Below are 13,453 nucleotides of genomic sequence, written 5' to 3'. Positions count from 1 at the left end.
GAGAGAGAATAGGACAAAAAATTTTTGAAGAAACAATGGATGGAAAGTTACCAAAACTTCAAGATATCAATCTACAGATCCAAGAAGCTTTAGTAAATCTAAAGCAGGATCCCTATAAGAAAAACCACACCTCAGTATGTCTTCATTCAACCTGTTGAAAAAAGAAAAAAGGAAGTCAGCTGGAAAAAAAAAAAATCACCCATTACATACAGGGGGAAATAGAAAATATTAAAACTAACTTATCTTAGAAATTAAAGAGGCCAGAAGACAATGAGCCAACATCTTCAAAGTTCTGGTAGGAAAAAAAGAAACTATCAAACTAGAATTCTACATCCAGTGAAAATATCCTTTCAAAGTGAAGGCAGAAACACCGTCGAAAGAAAAACTAAGAGAACTTGTCACCAGCAGACCTGCACACAAGAACTGCTAAAACGTGCTTCGGCCCAAGAGAAATAATGCATATTAAAGAAATAAACAGTACCAGAAATGGTACATATGTGAGAATAAATACAAAATTCTACTTAAAATTATCGCTTTTTTATATATGTACAAGTGTATGTGTCTTTTAGATTTTATATATGTATACAGGTTTTGTTTTAAAGTATATTCATTTTATATATATATTTATTTATTTACATTTATGTTTCTTTTAAATACTACTGACCGCTTTTAAATAATCACATTATTGGGTTTGTATCATACACAGATATAAACTATATGAGAATAAGAGTCAAAGGGTGAAAGAAGTGGAACTATAATAAGTTTCTCATATTAGTTTTGAAGTTCAACATTACTATTTGGAGGCAGACTATTAAAGAGTAAAGATGCATATTCTAATTTCTCAAACAACTACTAAAAAAAAATACAAGAAATATAGCCCACATTTTTTTAAGGAAATAAAACAGAATGCTAAAAATAGGCAATTCATCTAAAAGGAGGCAAGAAGGAAGAAAAGAGAAAAAAACAGATAAATAGAAAACAGTTTTGATAAACTTTAACCACTGGTCCTAGGATAGAGGCAAAGTTTGAATGTGGACTATCGTACCCATATTAAATTTCCTGAAATGGATACTAATACTGTGTGTGTATAAGAGAATATCCTTTCTTGTAAGAATTACACGTGGAAAAATATGGATATAAAGAGCATGACATCTGAAACTTACTCTTCAACAGGTCAGAAAGGGGAAGGAGAGAAGAGGGAGGGAGAGTTTTTTTTAAATAAAAGATTTTCATTACTTTTCTATATATAAGAAAATTTTATTTATATGCATTTTTAAAATATTTATATTTATTTATTTGGCTGTGCCAGGTCTTAGTTGCAGCATTCAGTATCTTTAGTTGTAGCAGGCTAACTCTAAGTTGCAACATGCAAATCTAGTTCCCTATTCAGAGATTGAACCTGAGCCCCCTGCATTGGGACCATGGAGCCTTAGCCACCAGACCACCAGGGGAGTCCCTTCAAAATTTTTATATAGAAAAATAAGCCAAAGTAAATGCAGGTCAGGAAGCAACAGTTAGAACCGGACATGGAACAACAGACTGGTTCCAAATAGGAAAAGGAGTACGTCATGACTGTATATTGTCACCCTGCTTATTTAACTTATATGGAGAGTACATCATGAGAAACGCTGGGCTGGAAGAAGCACAAGCTGGAATCAAGATTGCCAGGAGAAATATCAATAACCTCAGATATGCAGATGACACCACCCTTACGGCAGAAAGTGAAGAGGAACTAAAAAACCTCTTGATGAACGTAAAAGAGGAGAGTGAAAAAGATGGCTTAAAGCTCCACATTCAGAAAATGAAGATCATGGCATCTGGTCCCATCACTTCATGGGAAATAGATGGGGAAATGGTGGAAACAGTCAGACTTTATTTTTTTGGGCTCCAAAATCACTGCAGATGGTGATTGCAGCCATGAAATTAAAAGACGGCTTACTCCTTGGAAGGAAAGTTATGACCAACCTAAGGAGCATATTCAAAAGCAGAGACATTACTTTGCCAACAAAGGTCCGTCTAGTCAAGGCTATGGTTTTTCCAGTGGTCATGTATGGATGTGAGAGTTGGACTGTGAAGAAGGCTGAGTGCCGAAGAATTGATGCTTTTGAAGTGTGGTGTTGGAGAAGACTCTTGAGAGTTCCTTGGACTGCAAGGACATCCAACCAGTCCATCCTAAAGGAAATCAATCCTCAGTGTTATTTGGAAGGAATGATGCTAAAGCTGAAACTCCAATACTTTGGCCACCTCATGCGAAGAGTTGACTCATTGGAAAAGACTCTGATGCTGGGAGGGATTGGGGGCAGGAGGAGAAGGGGACGACAGAGGATGAGATGGCTGGATGGCATCACTGACTCAACGGATGTGAGTTTGAGTGAACTCCAGGAGTTAGTGATGGACAGGGAGGCCTGGCGTGCTGCGATTCACGGGGTCGCAAAGAGTCGGACAAGACTGAGCGACTGAACTGAACTGAACTGAACTGAAACAATCTATTATTGGGGAATGCATACATTCAACAAGCTTGAAGGTAAAAAGGCAAGGCATTAATATTGACTAGCTCAGGTACTGATGACCTCAGGGAGTTTATGGCCCTGGGCTAAAACCCAGAGGATGTAATACTCAGAAGCCCTGATATTAATGTGGTTCTTGAGTGAGTGGCAGTTTCATGGGTGCTGTTTATAATATTTTATTTCAAATTTGAAGGTGTGTTACATACAATCTTCTGTATCAATCTAATACTACATTTTTTAAACAGGGGGTAAACAGAAGAAAGATCATCCAGTTTATAAAAATGAGTTTGAGTTGGGACCAACTTTTATATTTAGTGAAGAACTAAATAAAAGCATTAAGAAGGTCCCCAGCTCTTACTTGAACCAACTGACATTTTATCAGATTCAAATTTCTGGGTGTATCTAATTAAAGCATATATTGATTTTGGGCTCAGTCATGTCCAACTCTTTGCAACCCGATGAACTATAACCCACGAGGCTCCTCTGTCCATAGGATTTTCCAGGCAAGAATTCTGGAATGGGTTGCCATTTCTTCCTCCAGTGCATCTTCCTGACCCAGGGATCGAACCCAAACCTCCTGTGTCTCCTGCATTGCCAGGGGGATTCTTTACCATTGAGCCACCTGGGAAGACCATAAGCATCTATTGACCACCACCATTTTCCCTTTCCTAACAACCTCATCTACAAAACAAGGAGCACATTTCCTTGAAACCCTTAATTTAAGTTCCCTTGCTAAGAAATAATAACTCTGCTTTGAATAAATTATGTGCAGCATTGTACTGCAAAAGAAAAATCTCCAGGTTATGTACATACAGGCTTCCCTGATGGCTCAGCAGAGTAAAGGATCCACTTGCAATGCAGGAGATACAGGAGATGCCATGGGTTTGATCCCTGGGTTCGGAAGATCTCCTGAAGGAGGAAAACGACAACCCACTCCAGTATTCTTGCCTGGAGAATCCCATGGACAGAGGAGCCTGGTGGGCTACAGTCCACAGGGTCACAGGAGTCGTTCAAAACTGAGCAAGCAAGCATGCATGTAGATACAGCCCATTAAATAACTGACCATCATCACCCTATTATAGGAACCTACAGGAGTCCTTTTTGCATAACGTGATGTCACTAGCTAAGAGAAAACAGTGAAATATAAGGAGTCGATAGAATTCTTAAGAATCCTATTATATAAATTCAAGTATCCAAAGTCAAGACCCTATAAAACGTAAAATTATTCTAGGTGCTGCTGGTTATTGGGTAACCTTCATATATATCACAGAGTGCTTTGTTTGTTTAAAGCGTTTAGTTAAAAACTACAGAAAAAAAAAAAAATAGAAATCTTGGTTAGTGAAGAGAACATCCCAACTCTGTCATTAGTTTCTAAGTAACCAAGAAAATCTTTGATTTCTTCTGTTTCAACTGATGCATTTGAAAAAGGATGATATTTGATTCTGAATTACATTATAATCAATGTTTCTGATATTATTAATTCTACATTTTATTAAAGTTCCCAACTCTACAAAATGAAAAACCAAAGCACACAGAAGTTGTTTTTCAGTGTGTTTCAATTTTACCATTATTTCATTAAATGATAAATATTTACTGAGAGCCTGCTATGCACAAGGTACTACTATAAATGCTGGGGGAATACGGGTGAACAAAACAGAGAGTCCCTATCCCCACAGAATTTATATGTGTCTCGTGCGTGCTCAGTCACTTCAGTCGTGTCTGACTCTCTGCGACCCCATGGACCATGGCCCGCCAGGCTCCTCTGTCCATGGGATTCTCCAGGCAACAGTACTGGAGTGCGTTGCCATTTCCTTCTCCATGTGTTAATCACGCATAATGAATGGGTTATCTTTAGGTATTATAAGGCAGTACCCTCTACTAGATAATAAAGGATTTCCAATCCAAAAGAGAGACATTATTATTGGAAATCACACTTCTGTTTATGGGGGACAGTCTCTTGTTCCATCTTCAAGGCAAACAGACTGCAGTTCCAATGACTACCAATTATTTACCAGTTATTTCAGAGGGGAGGAGAAGGAGGAAGAGGAAGTAACGACGGGAAGGAAGGCAAGGGGACGACAAGAGAGAAGAAAACATGACTTTTTTTTAAAGAATCACCAACAGACTTCTTAGTGAGGAGAAATTTAAGAACGCTACCGCAATCTCAGCTTCAGCTCTAGTAACATCTCCAAACTGTCCGTGGTGACAGCATAGGAGCAGGGGACGGTCAACTCCAAGACCTGAGCATTGCTCCCCTGGCCTCAAGGGGTGCTCCTGGAAACAAGAACGTCATGTGCACCCCAGTTCATCTCCTCCTTTCTGCCCTGGTCATCAAGAGACTATGAAAGGTCAATACTTTAGGACCAAAGACTTTTGCTTTTTTTTCCCTCAAATTTTCAACTCTAAAGTGGGCTGTGTGTGTGTATGTCAGAGAGAAAGAAATTGATAATGTTCACTGATCTTTTCAAATGACTATTCTGGGGGTGTGAGTCTGAGGACACTGCAGAGAGTCTCTGATGAGCAAGCCCTCAATAAGTGCAAGGAATAGAGAGACATCTCAATAGCACTGCAACCAACCTCCTCCCTTCCCTCTTAAACACCCATGGAATGCTGTCACTTTGGACCAGCCCTCTATAAGTCAAATAAAAGATGCCCAAAGGTAAACAGCCCTGCCCTAACTGGCAAAGACTGGAGAGCTGCTTTAGGTGGACTTCTAGTTGCTTTCTTTCTGTCTTCTCCATTCTGAGATGGTAGCTCCAAAAATGGAAATGAAATCCAGTCCCTGCTTCTTGGAGGTTTCCCCTGTTCTTGCTCAGGGTCTGGATAAAAGGGGCGGGGGCAAAGCTGCTCCTCTGTTTCAACCGCAGGCTGCATGGTTCCACATTTTTTCAGCCCTAATATGCTATCCCTGTCATGCTTGCTTCATAACCCCCATACTCCTTCCTTCACAGGTTCTCAGAAACGGGGACCAGTGTCCCTGGGAGGCTATTGCTCTAATAATGCATGCTAAGTTGCTTCAGTCATGTCAGACTCTGAATCTATGGACTATAGCCCACCAGGATCCTCTGTCCATGGGATTCTCCAGGCAAGAATACTGGAGTGGATTGCCATGTCTTCCTCCAAGGGATCTTCCCCAGGAATCAAACCGACATCTCTTACGTCTCCTGAATTGGCAGGTGGGTTCTTTACCACTAATGTCACCTGGGAAGCCCTTCTCTAATAATAGGTACCATCTAATGAGTAGATGGTACATATCAGATGCTGTACTAAATATACTTCTTTTAATCTTCACAACATTTAACGGTCGATATTATGAATCCCATTTAACAGACTGGGAAACTAAGGCTTAGAAGAGTCAAATTATGTGTCTAGGGTCATACTTCTGGGCAGAATCTTGGGATCTGTCTGGCCAATATGCACACACACCTGTGACCACTATTCTACACATGGAGGAGGAGCAGCCCAGACCATCAGAAGGGTCACAGGCTTTGCTGCCCGAAGCCCCACCACTAATTAGCATGTGACCTTAGGTAGTTGCTTTCTAAGCCTCTGTCACTTCATCTTCAAGTTGGGAATAACATTCTACCCGGCCTTTCTTCCAGGGTTGAAGACAGTATCAATACCTATTGCTGCATTCCAGGAAGTCCACTTCCCTGTCCATCTGCTCAAGGTTAGAAAGGAGAGGTGGGGTGGAGAAGAGTTGCAGGAAAAGGAGGTCTAAAACTGAGTTTAGAAGTTATATGTCTTATTTTCAAATTTCATATTTGCCTTCGTGTGACAGAATGGAGAAGCACAGAGTCTAATGTTTAAAAATGGAACTCTGCTAATATTAAAGTTATCTAGACATGAAATTCACCAAAACAGGCAACCACATAGTATATGCTCAATAAATAACTGAGGAACGGCAGAAGGAGGGCAGACAATGAGCAAAACAAAACTGTCTGTCATTCTGTCTTGATCTCTGTTAGTCTACTGGCATTTCATTTCCCAAGCATGTGACTAATTGGTTCTCTGAGACTCTGTCAAATTAATATCACTCTGGCATTACCAACGGTAATGAACTTAAAAGCAATACAGGGACAAATATTCTTGCCAAAGCATAATATTCTATAGTTTGAATGGCCCTATGACTTTTCGCAACTGAGGTTTCGTGCTGCGATGAGCCTTCTTTCCTTGAAATCTGAAATCACCTAATTGAAGTGACGCTCATGGACACCAAAGATACACGTACATGTAGAGCCGATCTAAAAATGAAGCTGCTGACAGTAGCTAACAAAATCCCAGTGCACATGTTTATTCCTACAGCCATCCATTAACACTGACGCAGAAAAAAATCCCTAACAACCTGCTAGTGAGGACTTTGGGGAACTCTTGGAAGAAACACACACAGAGATGAAGAAGTAGAAATGAATTTATGATGGTTTAGTAAAAAGCAGTGTTTGAAAAGAAGAAAATAAAAGATGGTGAGTAATAACTGGAGGGGACCCCTAACCATCCTGTGGGGATTTGTGTTAGAGAAGATGAAATATTCATGATTCTACATGTAACACACTTGTGGCTGAAGCTGTGCAATGCAATCACAAAGTTAATCCACTTTCTGCACTCTTAGCCTTGCTAAAAAGAGCAAAGATGGCAATACGGATCCACTAAAACTTTGTTAACATTAGGAACACAGTGAACTCCGTCTAGGGGACCCCCTGTAATGAAAGCCGCCATTAGAAGAATGGCATTTCTATTCAGCCATATGGAATCATCAAGTCAGTGCCGAAATGGGTTACAACTCTGCTGCAAACTCTGGCCCCTCGCTCCAGTTCCCCAGGTCTGTAAGGACCAGAGGATGACTCTGGATGAAGGCAAGGAGAACAGAAGCAGCAACAACAGGGCATTTCTCAGGTCATTCAGAAAACCTCTCCACACCCTGACCCTCCAGCCCTCTCTGTCCCCTTGACAGACTCCACCAACTAGTCTCAAAGGTGCACCAAAGTTAAAAGCTCTGGGAGAGACCTGAGCATTTTGCATAGTCAGAAATGGAGGGGCTGTCTGAAAGAAAGACTCGGGGAGGCGGAGGCTTATATATGAGATCTCTCTCCTCACCTGTTCTAACTCAATCCTGTTAAAATTGTTCATCATGGCTCAATGTTCAGATGCAAAATGCTTCCCCTCAGAGTCAGAGGGCTTTAAGTGAATAGTATTACACTGTCATCTATTTCTGACTGAGACAACATTTGGAATATCAAACATCAGGCAAAAAATCAGAGCCTATTAATACTTATCAGAGACAAAAGTAAATACACACAGAAAGTTTTAATGAACCCTACCCAACAGAAGCAGAAAGCGTTATCATGCCCCATAATAACCAGGATACAGCAAAAGCAAAGAACCCCCAATAAATATATTGCTTTTTTTTTTAAATGGTGGTGGGGAGTAGTAGCTACAAATTTCATTGAACATCAGATACCAAGAATTACATAAGAAGTTGCATTGCAAACATTGGACCCAATAAGAGCAATTGAAATTGATTCTGGAATGTGGTTAAACTACTTTATCTAATACTATTAATAAGTAAGAAGATCCCTCATTAGTTGGCAGGAGGATAGTTGCTACCAGCCAATCTGATTTTCCTGAAAACAGAGAAGACATGCATGTACTTTTTTTTTTCCAGTTAAAACTCTAAAGTCCCCAAGTATTGTTTCTGGAGTCAGAAGTTACCATGCAGTAAGAAGTCTCCTTTTTAACCTGTTTGCAAATATCAGGAAGAGGTGGGAAAAGTGTTTGCTTGGAACATTTTTTTATTGAAACTTTTTTTAAAACAGTGAAGCGTTTAGAAACCTGATAGTAAATCAGAAACTGTTGACTAAGAGTGAACATATAAAGGGGAATGAAAAATGAAATTATCCTTCCAGGCCACATGGGGTGGCCTACACTGAGACCTCAACCAACCAAGATTTCTCGATATTCAGCAAAGACGTGTAGAAGATTTAGAAAGCCGAGCTTAACATGATGCCCTTACAGCTCTTGAATAGGAAAGGAAGCCAACTCTGTGGATCCCCTCTGTGGATCTACCTCCTTCCCGCTTCCTACAGAAGGCTACATCTGGGCTGGATTGCTATTCCCCAAACTCCAGGAGTCGGGCTAGCGCCAAGAATCAGCCACCTGCCAAAGTGCCACTCAACCCTCTGGAGCAACAAGGCAGATACACCTTCCAAGTGTCCCCCTCTGCCCTGTCCTCCACTCCTAGAGCCCGACCCAGAACTGCATTATCTCTGGGGACGGACCAGCAAACAGACCTTTGAAAGAAAAGGAAAAAAAAAAAAAAAAGGTGGGGGGGGCGGGTGTCTGTATTATATAACGATATACAACAGATAAGGCTTCTAGAAAACGAAAGTATCGAGGGGAGGGTCGGGGATCAAGGGGGTGCAGGCGTCGGGGAAGCTTTCGCCGCCACTTACTCGAAGGCGAAGAAGAGTCCGCTAGTGACCAGGATGAGGACGAGGGTCAGGTAGAAGACGCCCGTCTGCCGGGCCATCATGATCCTCCCGTTGCAGAAGAACTTGTTTCTTCCCGGGAAAACCTCCCATTTCCTCCGGGCCGCGATTTTCTTCTTCTTGTGGGGCGACTCCATGGGGGAGGAGCTGTGGGTGCTGATCTGACTGTACTCGCAGTCTTTCATGGGCCCGCCGCCGCCGGGAGGCATCCACGAGGGCAGCCGGCTGGGGGCGCACACCCCCAGCAGCCCCCCGGCCGCGCGGGCCCCGCCGAGCCACGACCGCCGCCGGCCGCCCGGCCGCCCCCCGAGCCTCGGTGCCGCGGCCCCTACGCGGGCTCCCGGCTCGGCGACAACTTTGCCGAGGACACCCAGGTTAACCCTTTGGGGCGCCCAGCTGTCATAGCCCGATCCCCTGCCGAGAGGGACGGGGCTCGCCCGCAGCCCGCGGCGGCGGTCCTCGCTCGCGTCCAGCCCGCGTGCCGGGGCTCGGGGCCCCCGCGGGGTGCAGGGGGCTGCCCGGCCGCCCCCCGGTGGGCCGCGCGCCCGCCCCCTCGCGCGGCCGCTCGCTCGGCCCCGCTGCCCCCGGCCCGCGGGCCGCGCCTGGGCTCCGGCCCGCCGACCCCCGAGCGCTGCGCCCCGAGGGGACACGAGGCGGCGGCCCCGGCGCCGGCTTCCCCGGGAGCCACTTCTGCGCCGCGGTTCAGGTTTATTCTAATCCTTCCTCCCGGCGGCGGATCCTGCCCAGGAGAGAGCGATGGAAACTGGGAGGCCGCTCGCGGCCCCAGCAACCCCTCCCAGGGGTGGGTGGGGAAACCAAGCACGTTATTCTGTCGGGAGCGGGCTCGGCGACAGCCTGGGCGCCGCTGATCGCGCGGCGACCCCGCGCCGGCGCGCCTGGCAGCCAAGCGGAGTCCGCGGCCCCCGCGTGAAGCTGCCGGGGCCGCCCGGCCCGAGGGTCGCGGCGGCGGCGGCGGGTGGAGGACTGCGCGCCCAGGGGCTCGCTGGATCGGTCCTGCCCCATAGGAGCCAGGCCCGGCACAAGGAGGGCCGCCGGGGGGCGGCGAAGCGCTTGTGTCCGGGCCGCGGGGCGAGCGCCACAGACACTTGTTTGCAAGGCTGAGCCCCGGCGCGCGCGCCGAGCTCCGAACGGGTCCGCCTTCTCCTCCCCGCCCGGTGGGCGGTGGCCCGCGCCTCGCCCGCCGGGCTCCTCCTCCGGCCCCTCCTTCTCGCCCCGCGAAGTCCGCACGGGAACTGCCGCGCCCCCGCCCCGGTCCCCACCGGCCGGCCCGGCGAGGCCAGTGTCGGGGCGGGGGTGGGCACTGGGCTCCCTCCACCATCGCCCCGGGGCCGCTCCAGCCGGGTACCCGCTGATCGCTCTCCCGCAGATTTCTGTCCGCTTCCCCTCTTCTCCTCCCGGTTTATTCCCGCGGTCGCAGCCGCCTCGGGGACACACATTCACGCAGCAATACGCAAACCCATTCTTGCGAGTCCCGGGGGCCTGAGGAACCGGCGCGGAGGCGTGACCCTCCCCGGCGGGTTGCGTGGTCGGGTTGGGAGGCGGGGGGGTGGGGGGTCTCTAATGCTGCCCGGGAAGGCGATGGGGGCGCCCGGGCGACAGGGTGGGTAGGGGCGTGCCCAGGCGGGCCAGAATCCAGGATGGGAGCTGAGGGCGGGGGGATCTCCGCCTTCCGGCCGGCTTCCAAGCCGGGTTTCCAGGTTTCCACGGGGAGGAGGGGGCAGCGAAATCGGTCTCGGTCCCCCTCCGGCCCCCGACTCCCTTCCGGAGGACAAGCCCCCGGTGGCAGCCGGTTCTGCGTGGGTTGCTGCCTCCCCTGCCCTTTCTCACTTCTTCTCCCCCATGGGCGCCCACAATTTGCTCGCTTTATTTCTCTCCCCCCGACCCCCGCGCGCTCCCACGGCGGCAGGGCCAGTTCTGGTCTCCCGCCCCAGCCGGGCGGCCCCCGCGGATTGGCGCCGGCGCTCGGCCCCAGGTTTGTCGCGGGGTCTGAGCCCTCCCGCCGCAGGCATAGCCGGTGGGCCGCAGGAGCGAAGCCTGCCGGGCGGGGACGCTCGGTTTTCCGCGCCCCACTTTCCTTTCACGGCCCAGTGGGATGTGTAGTTCTTCCTCTCGCGCCGCTGCTCCGAGAGAAACCGCAACTAGGGGACCAAAAAACTACAAATCCCTGCATGCTCCGCAACGAGGGCGGGAGAGGCGCGGTACAGAGCGTGCCGGTGCTCTCCGTTGGAGATGGAAACCAACAAAGGGAAAGGTGTGGACGGCTGCCCCTTTCCTGTGCTGGGGCACTTTCCGCATGACACACGTTCTTTATCTAATCTTCACGACAACCCTGCGAGACACTGTTGTATCCGGCTTAAGAGAACGCACAGCTACTTGCCAGAAGTCACGAAGCGCCGGGTGGCAGAGATGGTATCGAACCCAGAGCCCTGAGAATTTCCCTTAAACACTGCCTAGGTGAGCAGTTTTCAAAGGGAGATGAGATTTGGTTTAATCAAGAGAGAAAAAGAACTGGGGCCAGTTGGAAGAGCTTCCTGTAATGAGGAAAAAGTGGCGGGAATGGCAATTAGAATATGAAATGAAATTAGGAGTCATGAATAAAAAATATTTACAAGGGTCCATTCTGAAGCATATTGGAGGATGGGTAGGATCTTGGTTAGAAATAGGTTCGAATGGTTTGACCAATGAGCACATTAAAGAGAGAAGTACTCTGTGGCTGTACTATTTTAAAGAAACAGATGGCAAACCTCAGACATTTCAAATGAAAACTCTCCCATGCTTTCCTTTCCTTTAGCTCATGGGGTCAATGGGATGTTATTTGACTTATTGCAGACACATTTTCTCCAGGTGTCCAGTAAATATACTAAATCCATTGACTTTGTGGCTTTAAAAAAAGATGACTATTCTTGTTCTCAATTAAGATCTAATATTTTTTTGGAGTCTTGGTTATGCTATGCTATGCTATGCTAAGTCGCTTCAGTCGTGTCCAACTCTGTGCGACCCCATAGACAGCAGCCCACCAGGCTCCGTCATCCCTGGGATTCTCCAGGCAAGAATACTGGAGTGGGTTGCCATTTCCTTCTCCAGTGCATGAAAAGAGAAAAGTGAAAGTGAAGTCGCTCGGTCGTGTCAGACTCCCAGCGACCCCATGGACTGCAGCCTTCCAGGCTCCTCCTTCCATGGGATTTTCCAGGCAAGAGTACTGGAGTGGGGTGCCATTGCCTTCTCCAAGTCTTGGTTATACTTTTATTTTTTTTTTTAGTTGGAGGATAACAAACTCTTTAAAAATTATCTCTAAATTTCCCATTGCAAGCAAGTTTCTAGATAAGTTGATATGATTGTTTGCAGTTGTCTTCCTAGGAATTCCTTGCTTCTTCCTATTCCATATTTGCTCAAACTTAGGGGATAGATTGAAGGCAGGAAAAGAAGGGGACCCAGAGGATGAGATGGTTGGATGGCATCAGGGTTTCAATGGACATGAGTTTGAGCAAACTCCAGGAGACAGTGAAGGATAGAGAAGCCTTGCGTGCTGCAGTCCATGGGGTCGCAAAGAATCAGACACAACTGAGTGACTGAATAACAACAATGGCGGCTAAACCACCACCATGGCTATTAATTGGTCTTCCCAGGTGGCATTAGTGCTAAAGAACCCTCCTGCCAATGCAGGTGACAGGAGCCTTGGGTTCCATCCCTGGAGCAGGGCATGACAATCCACTCCAGTAGTCTTGCCTGGAGAATCCCATGGACAGAAGAGCCTGGCAGGCTACATACAGTCTGTGGGATCGTGAAGAATTGGACATGACTGAAGCAACCTAACACTCACAGCACACCCTTTCCTTTCATGTGATGGGGGCCCCCAAATTCCCCACCTTTGCTGCAAAGCCAGGTCAGGGTCGGGGCTGAGGGTGGGGCAGGGAGGCAGGCAGGCACATGGAGAGGCCCCCGTCCAGGAGCCTAGCTACTAAGGTGGGTTGGGGGAAGGGGAGGGAGGCTCAAAAAGGAGGTGATGTAGGTATAATTATGGTTAATTTGCATTATTGTATGGCAGAAACCAACACAACATTGTAAAGCAGTTTTCCCCCAATTAATAAAAAATATGAAAAAGAATGTATAACTGAATCACTTTGCTGTACAGTAGAAATTACTACAGCATTGTATATCAATTATCTTCCCAGGTGGCGCTAGTGGTAAAGAACTCCTGCCAATGCAGGAGACACAGAAAAGAGAGTTCCATCCCTGGGTCAGGAAGATTCCCTGGAGAAGGGCATGGCAACCCCTTCCAGTACTCTTGCCTGGAGAATCCCATGGACAAAGGAGCCTGATGAGCTACAGTCCATGGGGTCAGAAAGAGTCCGACATGACTGAAGCTACTTAGCACCCACACACAAATGTAACATCTTATGGTTCTGAAGGCTAAATCAACTATGCTTCAATATAATAAAT

The 13,453-nt window shown here is 47.1% G+C and overlaps 1 protein-coding gene across 3 annotated transcripts in view; it reads right to left on the bottom strand.

Annotated features, from left to right (window-relative positions):
• Positions 1-10,088, bottom strand: part of ZDHHC14 (zinc finger DHHC-type palmitoyltransferase 14) — a 291,840-nt gene extending 281,752 nt beyond the window's left edge. For 2 of the 3 annotated variants that reach the window (XR_008698438.1, XM_055536073.1), the window contains exon 1: positions 8,957-10,088. Coding sequence is in view for 1 of the 3 variants with exons in the window: in XM_055536073.1 (XP_055392048.1) it covers positions 8,957-9,201 (245 nt within the window). In the remaining 2 variants the exon portion in view is untranslated. The remainder of the gene's footprint in view (positions 1-8,956) is intronic. The other variant, XR_008698439.1, reaches the window with a different exon arrangement.
• Between the last annotated feature and the right edge of the window lie 3,365 nt (positions 10,089-13,453).

This window comes from Bubalus kerabau, chromosome 9 (genome assembly GCF_029407905.1).
Source record: "Bubalus kerabau isolate K-KA32 ecotype Philippines breed swamp buffalo chromosome 9, PCC_UOA_SB_1v2, whole genome shotgun sequence".
In the NCBI taxonomy this organism is placed as follows: domain Eukaryota; kingdom Metazoa; phylum Chordata; class Mammalia; order Artiodactyla; family Bovidae; genus Bubalus; species Bubalus kerabau.
This window is presented reverse-complemented; position numbering and strand designations above follow the sequence as displayed.